This window comes from Ascaphus truei, chromosome 15, assembly GCF_040206685.1.
Source record: "Ascaphus truei isolate aAscTru1 chromosome 15, aAscTru1.hap1, whole genome shotgun sequence".
NCBI classification, from domain to species: domain Eukaryota; kingdom Metazoa; phylum Chordata; class Amphibia; order Anura; family Ascaphidae; genus Ascaphus; species Ascaphus truei.
Genome location: NC_134497.1, coordinates 9,101,288 through 9,118,372, shown reverse-complemented (window position 1 = coordinate 9,118,372; position 17,085 = coordinate 9,101,288). Strand labels below are relative to the sequence as shown.

Below are 17,085 nucleotides of genomic sequence, written 5' to 3'. Positions count from 1 at the left end.
CAAGGTGCATCGTACCACGGATTTACCAGAAGCGAGGCGCATTGTACCACGGATTCCCCGAAGTGAGACTCATTGCACCACGGATACCCCAACACAAGGCGCATTGTACCACGGATTCCCCGAAGTGAGACTCATTGCACCACGGATACCCCAAAGCGAGACGCATTGTACCACGGATTCCCCCAAAGCAAGACGCATTGCACCACGGATTCCCTGAATTTACTGCGGGGCACATTTACAATGGCCGCCTCCAGGACGTCTTTCTCTACCTGCCCAGTACAGCTATATGAGTGAGAGGGGCACGTGACCTCATTGCTGCTCTCAGCGCCGCAGCTAGGCTTATAGTGACGACGACGCGACGGCAACGTCAGGCTGCGGCCGCTGGAAAAATCAAATTGAGATGACTTCCAGCGATAGCGACCAAGCCGTCGCTCTGTCGCTCCGCGCTTACTATAAGCGGACGCGACGGCAGCAATGCATTTGTTTTGACGTGACGTCGCAGCAAGTTGCGCTTATAGTGCTGGTGACACGACGTCCCCCCCCCCGGTCCCCCCATCAATCAATGAAAACGTCTAGACATTGATTGGCTGCTGAAACTGACGTCACGCTGCTGCAGCCTGGAATCACAGTTTTGAAAGACTCCAGCTAGAGCAGCGGTGACGCCGTCGCCGTGCTTCGCGGCCAATGTTAGTTTCAACAATGAACACTACCATTGGCCACCAGGGGTCGGTGACGAACGCGCACGAAAGCGCGCGCACGTCGCGTAGCGCTGTGTGTGAGCGAGCCATTAGGGAACGGCATTGGGATGACCCCGCAGACCCCGCCCCCTCCTCACCATGCAGCGCCTCCTTCGTGGGCAGGATATGGGAGGAGCTTGTGTGCAGACCCCGCCCCTCCTCACCATGCAGCGCCTCCTTCGTGGGCAGGATATGGGAGGAGCTTGTGCGCCGATCCCGCCCCCTTCTCACCAGGCAGCGCCTCCCTCATTAGCATGTTCCGTGACGTCACACGCGGTCAGCTGGGTGAATGTTTACAGTTGAGAGAACACCAGGCCGAACCGGACCAGGGGAGGGAACCGAGACCAGGCCGAACCGGACCAGGGGGGGGAACCGAGACCAGGCCGAACCGGACCAGGGGGGGGAACCGAGACCAGGCCGAACCGGACCAGGGGAGGGAACCGAGACCAGGCCGAACCGGGAGGGAACCGAGACCAGGCCGAACCGGACCAGGGGGAACTGGGACCAGGCCAAACCGGGGGCAACTGAGACTAGGGGGAACCGAGACCAGGTTCAGCCGAACCGAGACCTATACCACCCGTGCCCGTGTAGCCAAGACTTGCCGGGTCGGGTCTGATCAAGTCCTGACAGAGGGGAGAGCATCTGCATTGGAGAGACACCATAAAGGTATTAAGGAGGATTGAGGGGGGCTGAGGTAACTGGGGGTGTTAGAGCATCTTGGGCTGGGGTAACTGGGGGTTGAAGCACCTTGAGCTGGGGGGGGGGGGGTGTTGGAGCACCTTGGGCTGGGGTAACGGGGTTGGTGCACCTTGTGCTGGGGTAACGGGGGGGGGGGTTGGAGCACCTTGGGCTGGGGTAACTGGGGGGAGGAGGGGTTGGAGCACCTTGGGCTGGGGTAACTGGGGGGAGGAGGGGTTGGAGCACCTTGGGCTGGGGTAACTGGGGGGAGGGGGGGTTGGAGCACCTTGGGCTGGGGTAACTGGGGGGAGGGGGGTTGGAGCACCTTGGGCTGGGGTACCGGGGGGGGAGGGGTAGGAGCACCTTGGGCTGGGGTAACTGGGGGTGGTTGGAGCACCTTGGGCTGGGGTACCGGGGGGGGGGGGGTAGGAGCACCTTTGGCTGGGGTAACTGGGGGTGGTTGGAGCACCTTGGGCTGGGGTAACGGGCGGGGGGTTGGAGCACCTTGGGCTGGGGTAACGGGTGGTTAGAGCATCTTGGGCTGGGGTAACTGGGGGTGGGGGGTTCAAGCACCTTGGGTGAAGGTGTCAGTCGGCTTAATTTAACCTGGTAAACATGCCACGGTCTTGGGTTGTATGTATATGATCTGTATAGTTTATTTTCATCCTAGGAAGGATTGCCCCATTAATACATGGCACCTACTTGCCTTGGTTATTGTATGTTTTTATTTATATAGCGCCCACAGTGTACTCAGCGCATTACAAAGACAATATAGTAAAGGGAATTATAATGGAATAGGTGCAAGAAAATCAGACAGGAACAGAAATCCCTGCCCCAGAGAGCTTACAATCTAAGTGGTTTGTTCTATTTAATATATGTTATATATTGGGGTTGAGAGAGCGACTCGCTGTCGGCGCTATACAAGAAACAACAATATTATTATTATTATTATTAGGCACACGTATGTTCATTTCTCTCCGTGCTCGTTGCAGCGCAAAGATGGGAGGAGCCGTCAGCGCCGGAGAAGATAACGACGAGTTAATCGACAATCTGAAAGAGGCCCAGTACATCCGGACGGAGGCGGTGGAGCGGGCTTTCCGAGCCATCGACCGCGCAGATTATTACCTGGACGAGTTTAAAGACAATGCGTACAAAGACTTGGCGTGGAAACACGGCAACATTCACCTGTCTGCCCCGTGTATTTACTCCGAGGTTATGGAAGCCCTCGATTTGCAGCCAGGGCTGTCATTCCTGAATTTGGGGTGCGGGACTGGATACCTCAGCACCATGGTGGGGCTTATATTGGGTGAGTGTTTCCAGGCCAAGTACACCCTTTCTCTCCCCCCCCCCCTCTCTCAGGGCCATCTTAACGTTTGGGCACGCTGGGCAGTTGCCCGGGTGACCTACAGCATAGGGGGGCCCCACGCACTCGGCCCATGCGTGCCCACCAATGCTAAAAATCTCCATTCTAAGTGTAGCTAGGAGGGCTCGCTCTCCCCCCGCCGTGGCGCCCGGCACCCCGGCTTGCTTTCCTCCCGCCCGGCACCCCGGCTCCGCTCACTCTCCCCCCGCCCGGAAGTGGAAACCCGGCTCCGCTCACTCTCTCTAACCTAAGTGAGAACACACGGCGAGTGCCTAAACTTCTTCCCACTTGGATAGAATTTAGGGTCGCTAGGTGTCCAGTATTGAACCGGACTGTCCTGTATTTGGACTCTCTGTCCAGTTAAAAAGTTAGAGGTAATACTTGACATGTATGTGTCCGGTATTACCTCTCGGGACATAGTGAAATGACCGGCTTGGGTCTTGGGGCCGCGGGATTTCCCCGCACAGGGAGGGAGCAGGGCTGTTGCTTGGGGGCTGGGCAGTTTCCTCCATCCTGATTGGCTGCATTAACCAGCAGCAGCCAATCGGGAGGAGGTGTAAGGAGCCTGAGGGGGGGCGGGGGGGCAAGGAGATGAGGAAACAGCATGGAGTGGTGAGAGGGGGGTGTGTGTCTCGAGCACGTCACACCTTTCACCATTGTGTCCAGTATTTTTGGAGAAGCCGCCTGGCAACCCTATTTACGACATCGCTAACTGTGCGTGTACAATGCAGTACTGTATATGAAATGGCTTCTGTGTGTAGGCCAAACCATCTCTGCTTGTTTAGCCGGGAAGCATAGTCCAAAGAGAAAGAGGAGTGCTAGAACAAGAGGTCATCCTCTGAAGTGGGAGGGGGGCTCGCTAAAGTGGTAATGTTAGGAAGTACTTCTATACGGAAAGGGTGTTGGATCCATGCAATAGCCTCCCAGCAGAGGTGGTAGATCCATGCAATAGCCTCCCAGCAGAAGTGGTAGATCCATGCAACAGCCTCCCAGCAGAGGTGGTAGATCCATGCAATAGCCTCCCAACAGAGGGAAGGGAATTCAAACATGCTTGGGATAGAGATAAGACTAAATCCTAAGAAAGCCCCAATGATCAAAAAGGGTCTGAGCTTTTACAGCAGATCAGGGACACGGTGAGCCAATGGTTCTTCTCGTCCGTCAGATTCTATGTTGTACACAGATATTGTGACCATCATTTTTATCTAAATATCGTCATTTCCCGGCAGTAATTAAGATAACGTTCCAATAATATTAACTTTCTCCTTTGAACAGAATGACATGTTCTGTTTGCATTCATTGCCAACTAAAAGCGAGTGCTGTGTTTAGGGTTACCAGATGGCTTCTCCAATAATACTGGACACGTGCGCGCCACCCCTCTCTGCTCCATGCTGTTTCCTCCTCTCCTTGGCCCAACCCCCAGGCTCCTGACACCTCCTGATTGGCTGCTGCTGGGTAATGCAGCCAATCGGGATGGAGGAAGCTGCCCAGCCTCCTAGCAACAGTCCTGCTCTCTCCCCGGTCAGGGAATTCCCGCCCCCCCTCCCCCAAGCTGGTCAGGTCACTATGTCCAGACCGGTAATACCGGGGACACACACACACGTCTGGTATTAATTTTTTTACAGGACCGCGTGTCCAAATACAGGAAAGTCCGGTTCAATACTGGACACCTGGTAACCCGAGCCATGTGTTTTATTTTGCAGGCTTTCCTTATACAACTCATCTCTTTTCCCAGCTAACGCTGTTCAATGGAATGAATCGTGCAGGCCCAGAATGGGCTATGCTGCATTTCAACCCAACGCCACTAGTTCTCTTGAGATGTTGGCCACTAGGAGGATATACATGTTACATGTAAATGGATATACATGTATACACATTGTGTTCTCTTTCAATGGATTAACGAGATGAATGTACTGCAGTGATGCGCTATGTACATTAATGTCACTGAATAAATACATACATGTAGCACACACCGCTTCTAACACAGAGATCTGACAAACGATGAAAAATCTGGACCACATCAGGTCTAGAAATGAGATAAATTCTTTACATTAGGGGGTGGGGAATGTCTTTGAGAAATTGCTTTCTTGGTCACTGAAAGAAGTGACCTTCGAGTGCAGTGTGGAAATGGAAGCAGCAGGCACTGCTGTCTCACACAATAATATACGCTGATATACCTTAGAGGCAGCACAGCTAATGGTTATTTAATGATCTTTAACTTGTTCACTGTTGCTTGCTTTAAAATGGTCCCTAACTACAATGTATTAATTTTATCGCAGATATTTATTTTAAGCAGCTCGGGTGCTTTCTCCTAAACAGAAGTGTGAAATTGCAAATTGATCGATCGATGCTGACATTGTAAAACGGTTTATTTCTCATTGATCCACGGAGTTACTTGGCAGAGGAGTACACTGAGGCCGCCTCGTCTGATTCATGTGGATGCATTAAAGGTGTAACATGTTCTGCTCTAAAGCAAGCATTGGCAGCTAGAAGCTTGATACAGAGCTCCATCTCAAACCCAGTATTAAGAGCTTCTTCCTTCTCTCTACTTCTGCAAACTAGATTTCTATTGGATTTATGCTGTTTCTTTCTCAAATCGCCTGCAGGAAAACATGTCTTTCCCCCCCTCCATTTGCAGCAGGGCAGGATATGTTGGCTTTGTGAAACAATCATTACAAGAACAATAGAGGCCATTTCTAATCTCTCTTGCAGATGGTGTCCTGCTTGAAAACCTAAAATGTTTGTCCACCTGGTGGATGACAAAATAACAGAGAATGCTCACTCTATCTGTGGGGTGCTCACCCAGGATAACAAGCTTCCTAGAAAGCGTAGTAAATGCACAACAGGGGGAGGGGGGAGGGAAAGAAATATCCGTTTAGAAGGTCCACTCCTAAATATTCCCAAAAATAAACCGGTAGAGAGATAGATACTATATAAATGATAGTACCGGTAGAGGTGTCTCTTGGCAAAACTACTGGCACAAATTTGTGCCAAGAGAGACCTCTGCTGGTACGATCATTTGTATAGTATCTATCTCTGTACTGGTTTATATTTGGGTATATTTAGGAGTGCACCTTCTACAAGGATATTTCTTTCCCTCCCCCTGTTGTTGTCACCTTGTGGATGAGCCACTTACAGTTCTGCTCAACCACTTAACGGCTGTCCTTAGGGACATGTGTAAATTATTCAAGTCCATGATTTGTATATCCCCACTAAAGTGTGTGTCTGTGTGTGTGTCTGTGTGTGTGTCTGTGTGTGTGTCTGTGTGTATATACACATATCCACACAGCAGTAAACCAAGGATCCACAATGCACATAAAATAGGACAAATTATTTGATTCATTTCTGTTTTTTCGTCTCAGAAATATGGGTCATTTAGGTCAGGGGTGCGCAAACGTTTTAGTCTGTGCCCCCTGCCTGCTCTCCCCACTGCTCGCGACCCCCTCCCTGCTCCTCTTACCTTTTTGTCCGGCGTCATGTGACGCTACGTCACCAGAAGCCGCTGACGACGAGGCATACAGAGGCCTTGCGCACTCTCCCGGCATTTCATTGAAATGCTTTGGGGAAGAGCGTGGGGCCTCTCTTGCGCATCCCTAATTTAGTTCAATCTTTTGACTAAAACATGTTGAGCTGCGGCCACGTCAAGTTAAGCCTGTTACCGGGTACCTACACTTTTGAGCTTGCTAAGATTACACACGCACTCACTCACACACTCACACACTCACACACTCTCGCCCTGATGCTGCATGTATTAATAAAGAATTCACAGGCACTTACTGGTCTTGAAGACATATACGGTATATTATTTGTGGCTTTTTTATCTTGATCAACGTTTCGTTCCTGTGCAGGTCGTTTTGTGAAGATCGCTTGTGTTTGTGCGTCACTGTTGTGTGTCTGTCGTTATTAAAGGTTGAGTGCGGGCAATAAATCACTTTTTGAAGACGCGGCGTTCTTCTGCCGTGTGTGCGTGCGTACATCTCAGCAAAGCAAGAGCACGAATTATAATAAAATACAGATACTCAATGATCCGATGATGAGATCAAAAATATTGTATTGGAACAACCGTAGACGTCCAATGTTTCTGTTCCACTGTGCGACCTTCCTTAGGGTAGAAAAAGTCGTCTGTTTCCAATTTGGTTTGGGTGAAGTGTACCTGTGTATATATGTATGTGTGTGTGTGTAATGCTCATTAAATGTTGTTTTGGCCAACAGGACCTTTCGGCGTTAACCACGGAGTGGAACTTCATGCTGATGTCATAGAATATGCAAATCAGAAGCTGGAGCTCTTTGTCCGCACCAGCGACAGCTTCGACAAGTAAGATTGTATCGCTTTTCACTTGGGAGGAGACACGGTCGGGGGGAGGGCTGTTGGGGATGCAGTGCCCGTGGCCTCCAGGTTTGCAGGCTTAGTAAGCTAAAGAAACCTGTGCTACGTCAGCATGATGTTCATTTTAGTTTTATTATATATGTTTATTGCACTTTTTTGGGTTATTTTCTTGTAGTGAGCCCTGGTTACCAGAGGGTGTCACTATTTCACTGTTTTAATTTGGATTATTTCCTTGTGGCACTATCTCCTCTTGAGCGCCAACCCTGGTTATTTTCTTGCATGATGTAGCTCACGCCTGGTAACCCTGCTGAAAATGTTCGTCATACACGGTGCTCCAGTTGCCATTTTATAATAATCCACCTCGAATGCCATGGAATGTAAATTCTCTGCAACAGTGTTCTTTTAGATACAGACTCTAGTGCCTAAATCTACAAGTACAGACATAATCCTTTATTTAAAAAAAAATAATAATAATTATAAATAGTAACTGCATTTTTTTTTTATATAATTTTTTTTTTTAGTTTTCCAAATCTTAATGCCATTTTTAATTTTAATGTAAGGTTATGCATTTGGGATTTAATTTTAATGTAAGGTTATGCATTTGGGATTTAATTTTAATGTAAGGTTATGCATTTGGGATACAAGAATATAAAGGCGACTTACAAATTAAATGGAGATATATTGGGGGAATCCTTGATGGAGAAGGATTTAGGAGTGCTTGTAGACAGCAGGCTTAGCAATAGTGCCCAATGTCATGCAGTAGCTGCAAAGGCAAACAGGATCTTATCTTGCATCAAACGGCAATGGATGGAAGGGAAGTAAACATTATTATGCCCCTTTACAAAGCATTAGTAAGACCACACCTTGAATATGGAGTACAATTTTGGGCACCAATCCTAAGAAAAGACATTATGGAACTAGAGAGTGCAGAGAAGAGCCACCAAATTAATAAAGGGGATGGACATTCTAACTTATGAGGAGAGGCTAGCTAAATTAGATTTATTTACATTAGAAAAGAGGCGTCTAAGAGGGGATATGATAACTATATACAAATATATTCAGGGACAATACAAGGAGCTTTCAAAAGAACTGTTCATCCCACGGGCAGTACAAAGGACTCGAGGCCATCCCTTAAGGTTCGAGGAAAGGAAATTTCACCAGCAACAAAGGAAAGGGTTCTTTACAGTAAGGGCAGTTAAAATGTGGAATTCATTACCCATGGAGGTTGTGATGGCAGATACCATAGATTTGTTCAAAAAAAGGTTGGACATCTTTTTAGATGGGAAAGATATACAGGGATATACCAAATAAGTATACATGGGAAGGATGTTGATCCAGGGATTAATCCGATTGCCAATTCTTGGAGTCAGGAAGGAATTAATTTTTCCCCTTAATGTGTTTTTTTGTTTGCCTTCCTCTGGATCAATAAGTATAGATATAGGATAAAGTATCTGTTGTCTAAATTTAGCATAGGTTGAACTTGATGGACGGAAGTCTTTTTTCAACCTCATCTACTATGTAACTATGTAATTGGTTTTAATATACTGAACATCCTTTGGTTGCTATAGCAGGCTCTGGCACACCTCTTTTTGAGCCCTGCCCTCTCCCCAGCAGTGCAAGAGCTTTGGCAACCAATAATCACAAACAGATCTCTCGCAGTGTTCCTAGCAGCAGAAAAGATTTGTGTAAAGATGCACACAGCTAGGGTTAGTTTGTCTGGTAAACCATTTTATCCCCATTGCTGCCAGATGTTACAATTGCCTCTATTGAAGGAGTCAACATGTGCTCTAAACAAACGTCTGATCCTTGTTCTTAATTCAGGATTCTTATTATTTTATATATTTGTATCTGTTCCCTCCCCAGGTTTGAGTTTTGTGAGCCGTCCTTTGTAAGTGGCAACTGCCTGGACATCTCCCTGGACTTCTCTGCGTATGACCGGGTGTACTGCGGCGCAGGCGTGCAGAAGGAGCATGAAGACTACATGAAGAACCTTCTGAAAGTGGGTGGGATCCTCGTCATGCCGCTGGAGGAGAAGGTAACCCAACTTTAGAGAGCAAGAGGCCAGAAGGTTATGTGCCTATCCTGTATGGGCATTCCACTACCCTTTGGCTGATTTTATTTTTTATTCTAATGTTGAGGTTATATACAAATATAGGATAAGTATCTGTCATCTAAAGTTAGCATAGGTTGAACTTGATGGACATTATGTATTTTTCACGCACATCTACTATGTAACTATTTATTAAATGTTTTACCAGGAAGTAATACAGTGAGAGTTACCTCTCGTTTCCAAGTATATCCTGGGCACAGAGTTATAACAATACACGGTTACATTAAATGAACAGAGGTTATACAGTCAGTTATTTCATGGACAGAGTTGGAAAATTGGGTACAGGGGATAAAGGGCTGGTGAGTTTCAGATTGAAATAGAGCAGCTTTAACATCACCAAACGGCTTGCACCCTTCAGCTGTGCCGAAGGCTGTCCACGTTTAGGTGACGCAGATATACACTGAGGGGTTCAGATTGAATGCAGCTGTGGTTTCATAGTCCTTTGTTCTCCATGGGCATTAACATTCCAGAAGGTGGGGCTGATAAAACACAGCACTAAGCAAACGCAGATATTAACCCTTAGCACACTGGTTCTGTGCAGAAGGGAGCAGCTCCTGGCGAACCCCATCAGGCGTCCGCCTTTGGGGCGACACAGACGTAGACTGAGGGGTTCCGATTGAATGTACTTGACATTGTAACGGATTATAAATTCGATCTGTTCCGAGTACAGTTTATTTACTGAACTAACTTAAAAACGGCAGTTTTTTAGTAGCGTTGTTTATGTAGTCGTTACATAAAATGCACATTGACCTACTGGTTATTTAGTGTGTGTCTGTATATCAGGGGTGGGCAAAATACAGCCGGTGAGCCCCATGACTTTATTCGGCCTGCCACAGGTAGGGGCCCCTTCTCGCCTTGACCTTCCCACAGGGCCCTGCCTGTAGTACGGGGTCTTGCCCGGTGGCGGAAGGAGCCCACCCAGGTGGTCCTAACATGGAAGTGAAGCACCACCGGAAGTCGGGTCCAATGTCCGCAGTCATCGCTTGGGTGGGCTCGCTCCGTCACTGCCACGTAAGGACCCGCTCCACAAATAGTGCCCTGAGGGCAGGGGCGGGCATGGCGGGTCAGAGGGGAGTTATGAGAAAGGGGGCATGTAGGGGATAAGGGAGATGGAGGTGAACGTGAAATCTTGAGGTGTGTGTGTGTGTGTGTGTGTGTGTGTGTGTGTGTGTGTGTGTGTGTGTGTGTGTGTGTGTGCGCTATGAAAACCTGGGCTTTTTCGAAATCATTGACGTTTTTAAGATGGTGGTGGGCAAAAGAGTTCCTACACTTTTTACATTTAATGTCCATTATATCTCACTTTCCTGCAGATACCCGATCTACATTAAGTGTTGCCCACGATGCTTACCAAAGCCCTTGAAGTGGCCCGCCTGCCAAAATAATGCTCACCCCTGCTCTATATCCATACAGACTTAGATGAGCTCAGACCTACCCCTGTAATGGAATGCGTCGGTAACACTATATAATTCAATACCGTTGTGGAGTATGCAGCTAGGAATAAAATTGGCCATACAATTAGAAAACAAATCCAGAAACCCTGCCCTCCTCCCAAATCGGTTTGCAATTTATTAGTGAAATTCGACAATTTTGATCCCAAGTCTAATAACAAAAAGAGTAATTTAGTGGCATCTTTTGTCCAAAAAAAATTATTCAAGTCCCTAACCCGGTCACGGTAAAGTCCACTTAGCCGGTACCGTCACTAAATGTATTATATTTCTTATTGTCCTGTGGACTAAACTTAGTGATGTAGGTGAAAGTTCATAATGGATTAAATACATTTATATTTTTATTTATTTATAAAAATATTTTACCAGGAAGTAATACATTGAGAGTTACCTCTCGTTTTCAAGTATGTCCTGGGCACAGAGTAAAACAAATAATACATGGTTACAAATACAGTTACATAAATGAGCAGGGTATACATTATATACAAGACATTGCGTGCACAGTTAAAGATAATATATATTATAGGCGTATGAAACAGTTACAGACCAGATTAAAATGTGAGACAGCCTTAGATTTGAAAGAACTTAAACTGGTGGTGGATGTGAGAGTCTCTGGTAGGTTGTTCCAGTTTTGGGGTGCACGGTAGGAGAAGGAGGAACGTCCGGATACTTTGTTGAGCCTTGGGACCATGAACAGTCTTTTGGAGTCAGATCTCAGATGATAGGTGCTGCATGTGGTAGGGGTGAGGAGCTTGTTCAGGTAGCTGGGTAGCTTGTCCATGAAGAATTTAAAGGCAAGACAGGAAAGGTGAACTTTGCGCCTAGACTCGAGTGTTGACCAATCTAGTTCTTTGAGCATTTCGCAGTGATGTGTGTTGTAGTGTGTGTGTATATATAGTGTGTGTGTGTATATCTATCCTATTTATCCTATCTATCCTATCACTGGTGAGCACATTCACATGTCTAAGGGCTGTTATATACAGGATACGGCCGTGCGGCCGCGCGTTCCTATGTGAACGCGCGTGCACGTGCCGCATGCTTTTTCTGTATATAGTGCCGGGAGCTGCAGGTAGTGTATATGTGTGTATATGTGTGTATATGGGTTGTGTGAGTGAATGTAAGTCCTAGATAGATTTTTTTTTTTTTAAAGAAAAAAAAACTTTAATAAATATTTTTTTTTAACTTCTGCAATCATACACACACACACACACACACACACACACACACACACACACACACACACACACACACACACACACACACCCATATAAACACACACACACACATCCATATACACACACACACACACACACACACACACACATCCATATGAACACACACACACACATCCATATGAACACACACACACACACACACACACATCCATACACACACACACACACACACACACACATCTATATGAACACACACACACACACACATCCATATAAACACACACACACACACACATCCATATAAACACACACACACACACACATCCATATAAACACACACACACACACACATCCATATAAACACACATCCACGCATACATGCATACATACACAAATACACACACATACATACATTTGAGCGCAGGCAGCGGCGCGAAAAGATGAATTTCTTCATCTTCGCCGCTGTCTGTCGGCTCCCCTCTCCCTGCTGTGCGCGCGCGCGGCCCTTCTATAGAAAGGCTGACTGACGTCAGCCAACTAAAAATCCGCGCACGGAGCAGCACACGCCCGGCACTATATAACGTGCCTTAGACAGGTCTGCAACCCTGTCTTTCACCGTTATCACCTAGCATACAGTGCTTCCACTGCGGCAGGGGATTCTGGGAAATGACATGCAAATGAGCACACACAATTTTTCTTGTTGATAGTGCAAACTATGCTAAAGGTGCACACGATCTTTATGATTTCATCCTAACATCAGCTTGTAGGGTTTGGAGAACTGGAAGACCTAGTGTCTTATTTCCTCCCCCCCCTTCCTGTGTAAGTATTGATCCCGGTCTGTTTGGTTTCCCGTGCAGCTCACCAAGATAACTCGCATTGGTCCTTCTTCCTGGGAAACCAAGAAAATCCTGGCTGTTTCCTTTGCGCCTCTTGTGCAGCCCAGCAAGGCAGATCCAGGCCGGTCAAAGATCCTCCAACTTCGTAAGTGAAATCCTTGATTATATGAATAAAAAAAACAACGTTCAACTCTTGAGTGAGTCAGTCGGTAAAATAAAGATCAGTGGTTCGTAATTAAAGCGACAATGAATGCATCGAATGATACAATTAATAAGCGAAGTCGGTGGGCACAAACACGTACAGTTCTTTTCTTGCCCTTGTTTAGACCAGGGAGGGTCACCAACAGGTAAGGTTTTTAGGATATCCCTGCTTAAGCACAGGTCGTTGATTGAGCCACCTGTGCTGAAGCAGGGGTGGCCCTTGAGGACTGGAGTTGGCCACCGCTGGTTTAGAATGTCGGTGCTAATGGGAAGAGGGATGAATTTCTAACAAATAGAACCATTAATCACGAATGTTTCCTAGATTTTGGCCTCGGTGTTGAGAACCTCTGATCACATTTCGCCCCTCCTCTTCCCCCAGCGCCCCCAAACGTGCGGTCCCTGCAGGATCTGTCCCGCATAGCCATCCGAGGTCGCATCAAACGGATAATAAGCCAGGAGGCAGCGGGCTGCAGGGGAGGCAGCGCGCTGAAAAACCCGCCTCGCTTCAAACGCAAGCGCGTGCGCCGGCGCCGGATGGAAACCATCGTCTTCCTGGACAAGGAGGTGTTTGCCAGCCGCATCCCCAACCCATTCGACGACAACAACAACAACTGCGAGGAAACGGAGGAGGACCATAGAGATGACGACGAGAGGGGTGTTAATGAACCGAAGCTGGATCCCCCCGTTAACTTCCTCCGAGAGAAGATCTTGTGTCTGCCTCTGCCTGACCCTCTGAAATATTATTTGCTCTACTACAGAGAGAAATAAACATGTGCCGTGTAAGAAATGCTGAGACCAAGAGGTCTCCCGTTTTATTTCCTTTAGGGCTCAGCAGACTGTGCCAGGTGCTTTCCACATCTGACTTCGGGTGTCCTGGAGTGGGCAATGCTTTCTGTTTTAGGATGGGCAGAGCGTGCCCCTTTCTTTGCCTGCTTGTTTGGCCTGTGATCCCCTACTCCCCCTGCACAATAGGCGGGTTAAAAGTGTTTCTGTTTTCGCAGCGAGATGGAGAAATATGTGTGTGTGTAGAAGCAGGAAGAGTATCCCATACGTGCTTGTATTTCATTCGGGTTGTTGGGGTGTGGGGTTCTTTCCAATATTTCGCTGTAAACCTCTTGGGGATCCTCTTGTTACATTTGACCGTGAAGTTGAGTTTGTAAATCCAGGGTAGGCTGACCTTGAGGAATGTCCGGCAAACTCGTCTTTTTAAACCTTTGTTGCTTCTTCCAGAAACCGTTAAAAGCACAACTGCTTTATCGAGACGTAGGGTTATTTCAGTCGGGAGGAGTCCTTTTTTTACTGGCTGTTTTACCTTGTTGTCAGGTGTAAGTTAACTGCATGGGCTACCATTATTCCGGCACACATTTGGGGATAGACCATACCAGGATATGTACATGCCTTCATGCCCGCCAACCGTTAAGGGCTCAAAGCATGGCTTGTACTTGTAAGTCTTTGGGTGACTGTGAGTAGCCAGTGGATTCCCTTCAAAGTGCTTGTGCTCATTACCGTAATTAGTATGTAGCAACATTCTGAACATTAATTGCATCTCATGCTCCGGCTGCGTCTTCAGAATATATTTCCTACGGCTTTTTAGAAACCTCAGGAGCGCAGGGTAGGCTAATTGGACCCTTCCAGATCACTTCACGCAGGGCAGCTCCTGGGTGAAAGTGTTCAGCTCTCGTTATAGTATCATTAAGCAGGTCACCGCATTTGGTAATTAAGATCTAGGAAGAAATGATAGACAGTGGCCCTTACATGACCTTGTACGTTGGCGTCAGGATCTCTTGTGGTATATTTTGGTCCAGTGATCATCCTTCTTTGTTTTTATATTTTTTTCCATTCTCTTTTATGTTATAATTTAGTTTTACTCTTGGTTTAGTTGATGTCACTAATGCATGTGAATGACTGCACAGGAGGTGGACAAACGTTCCTGATGCGATGGTCATTGAGCAGTACGCACAGAGGAGCCCAAAAAGAAAAGTATATATTCAGTGGAAACCTACAAATAAGCAGATGTTACAAACACAAAGTCAATTCATCCAATATTACAAAAAGGAGAGCTCCTTTAATTTCCAAGAGAGGTGAAAGAAATGTGAGACTCTGCTCGTACAGCAGCTCTGTTCGTCCTTCGAGGCAGTCACTGGGTTTCTCGAAACTCCTCTCTTGTGAATGTTCTCAGTATTTTGTAGCACAGAGGATCCTGTACTTTTTTTTTTAGGTTTTATCCAGTGGATGGAGCGGTGTCAAAGGTGATGTGCCACGGGTCATTTTGAATTCAAACCCATGTCGATTGCAGGTGACATTGCAAATGTCCATGGTGGGTTTGTGAATTTTCTCTTACTAAAAAGAATAAAGTGTCACTGTTTCAATGCCATGCTGTCAGATGGAATTTGTGTGTGTGTGTGTGTGTGTGTTAATAATACTTTGTTTCCCACCATTTATGCAAAAGTCTTCTCCATGGAAGGTTTCTTGTAATGCTAAAAATAGTTTTTTGGGGGATTATATAAACTTGTTGTGTACTCATAACTATGGAGAAGGGGGGAGGCTGCTTCACCTGAAACATGGGGACCCCTAAAATATGTAATTGTCTGGGCTTTCTTTTCTGTTATTGACCTGTTTAAACAAGTTCCTGTATGTTTCCTTTGTAACTGTTGTCTTGCCGGCTGTAACTGTACCGGGGAGATCCTCAAAGGCCCATGAAATTTAGGCTATTAATGTGACGTTGCCTAAATAGGTAACGTTGGTTTACCTGGGTTTAACGTGTGTCCTCCAAAATAAATACATATAAAAACAACGGTCATTGGTGATCACCATTAGCATGCGCTTCACATGGCGTTAATTTAGCGCGGCCTTGCGTTTGCTTCGAATAACATGGCGTTAAGACTGGCTTACCCAAGGGCGGTGTTACTTCCGTCCAGAACCTGAATAGGTGTTTAATTAAAGTTAGAGAAGACCGGAGCGGAAAATAACCCAGTAAATAACAATGATGGGTATGATTTAACGAACTGGTCTTGCACTTGTCCAGACCCTGTAACAGACCTGGGGATCTGCGCTGTTAGAGGGAACGCCTCTTCTGTATATCATTAGCACTAACGTCCTTTATAGTAACGCACGCGCTCGTTACGGCTGGACGCATCGTTACTGAGCTTTGAAGATCCCTGTTAGCAGTTAACGAGATGTCAACATCTCATTTAAGCATTTAATGGACTTCTGAGGATCTACCCCTTAGTGCAGCGGTGTGCAAACTGGGGGGGCTTGAGATTTTGGGGGGGGGTGCGGGCGGTTGCAGAGGTCCCACGCTCTCCCCCCAGGCATTTCAATTAAATGCCGGGCACCGCACCAGTCCTCTGCAACCTCTACTTACCGGGATTCTGCCGGCTTCAGCACACTGCGGTGCCCCATGGCAATGCGGTGGGGTCATGCTACGTCACAGTTGCTATGGTAACGTCTTCAAATGACGTCGTGGGTCACGTGACGCCGCGCTAGGTAAGGAGGGGGGCAATCAACAGAGAAGGTAAGGCAGAGTGGGGGGGGGGGGCGCCGCAAAAATGTTTGCCCGCCCCTGCCTTAGTGCATTTAGAACATTTTTCGTATATGTCCATCGCAGCAGAATATTTGGGGTAATTGGTGTTTTCCACAGCACATGGCTGCCAAAGAGAATTTAAAGGTGTGCAAGCAACATTTTTACCCTACATTTGCAGTTGTCAGCCGCTTGAAACAGAGACCCTTAATGAGCCCCAGTGGTTTTATTGGGTGGATTTACCTTGCAATTAATAGAACTCTATAATCTCCTATTTTTCATTCGATGTATTTTTTATCGGGCTGGTCGACACTCGTTCCCCCAAGGTCTGCTCACCAAATACGCTTTTATAATGTTTTAATTGCCAGGTAGTTCATCAATGAACCTAACTCTAATCACTAAAACGTGACCTGCTGGTGGCTCTTGAACATTGGGACACCTCTTGTTGGACACCTCTTGTTTCTGAAGACCAAAACCTCCCCTTTAGGTTATCTATATTCCCTAAGGTGAGGGTTCCAATTACACCTCGTACCATTTTACACGTGGCACTTGCATGGTTTCTGGAGAACGTGGGCTGTATTTGGTTTTCCAGCGGTATATGTGACTTGGCAGCTGTGGAGTTTGCCTTCTTGTTAGATAAAAATGTGATGCATCTTTATTTTCCTACGCCGCTCGCCAAGACATTATGGCCTATGT

General features: G+C 46.9%; 1 protein-coding gene across 3 annotated transcripts; it reads left to right on the top strand.

Moving 5' to 3' along the window:
* The first annotated feature begins 986 nt into the window (after nt 1–986).
* Nucleotides 987–15,241, top strand: PCMTD2 (protein-L-isoaspartate (D-aspartate) O-methyltransferase domain containing 2). Of its 3 annotated transcripts, XM_075571516.1 has the most exons (7): nt 987–1,403; nt 2,371–2,721; nt 6,988–7,090; nt 8,966–9,137; nt 12,690–12,813; nt 13,249–13,648; nt 14,749–15,241. In XM_075571516.1, the coding sequence occupies exons 1-6, from the start codon at nt 992–994 to the stop codon at nt 13,635–13,637; spliced, it is 1,551 nt and encodes a 516-aa protein (XP_075427631.1). In that variant the 5' UTR covers nt 987–991; the 3' UTR covers nt 13,638–13,648; nt 14,749–15,241. The 3 variants fall into 3 exon arrangements, with proteins under 3 accessions (XP_075427631.1, XP_075427630.1, XP_075427632.1); XM_075571515.1 differs by having other exon boundaries at nt 13,249–15,241; XM_075571517.1 differs by having other exon boundaries at nt 988–1,403; nt 2,408–2,721; nt 13,249–15,241.
* Nucleotides 15,242–17,085: the final 1,844 nt, after the last annotated feature.

Coding starts and splice junctions, on each gene's coding strand:
- PCMTD2 (XM_075571516.1), top strand. CDS start 992: ATGTTCCGTGACGTCACACGCGGTCAGCTGGGTGAATGTTTACAGTTG. Junction 1,404..2,370: donor ATTGGAGAGACACCATAAAG/GTATTAAGGAGG, acceptor TATTATTATTAG/GCACACGTATGTTCATTTCT. Junction 9,138..12,689: donor TCATGCCGCTGGAGGAGAAG/GTAACCCAACTT, acceptor TTTCCCGTGCAG/CTCACCAAGATAACTCGCAT.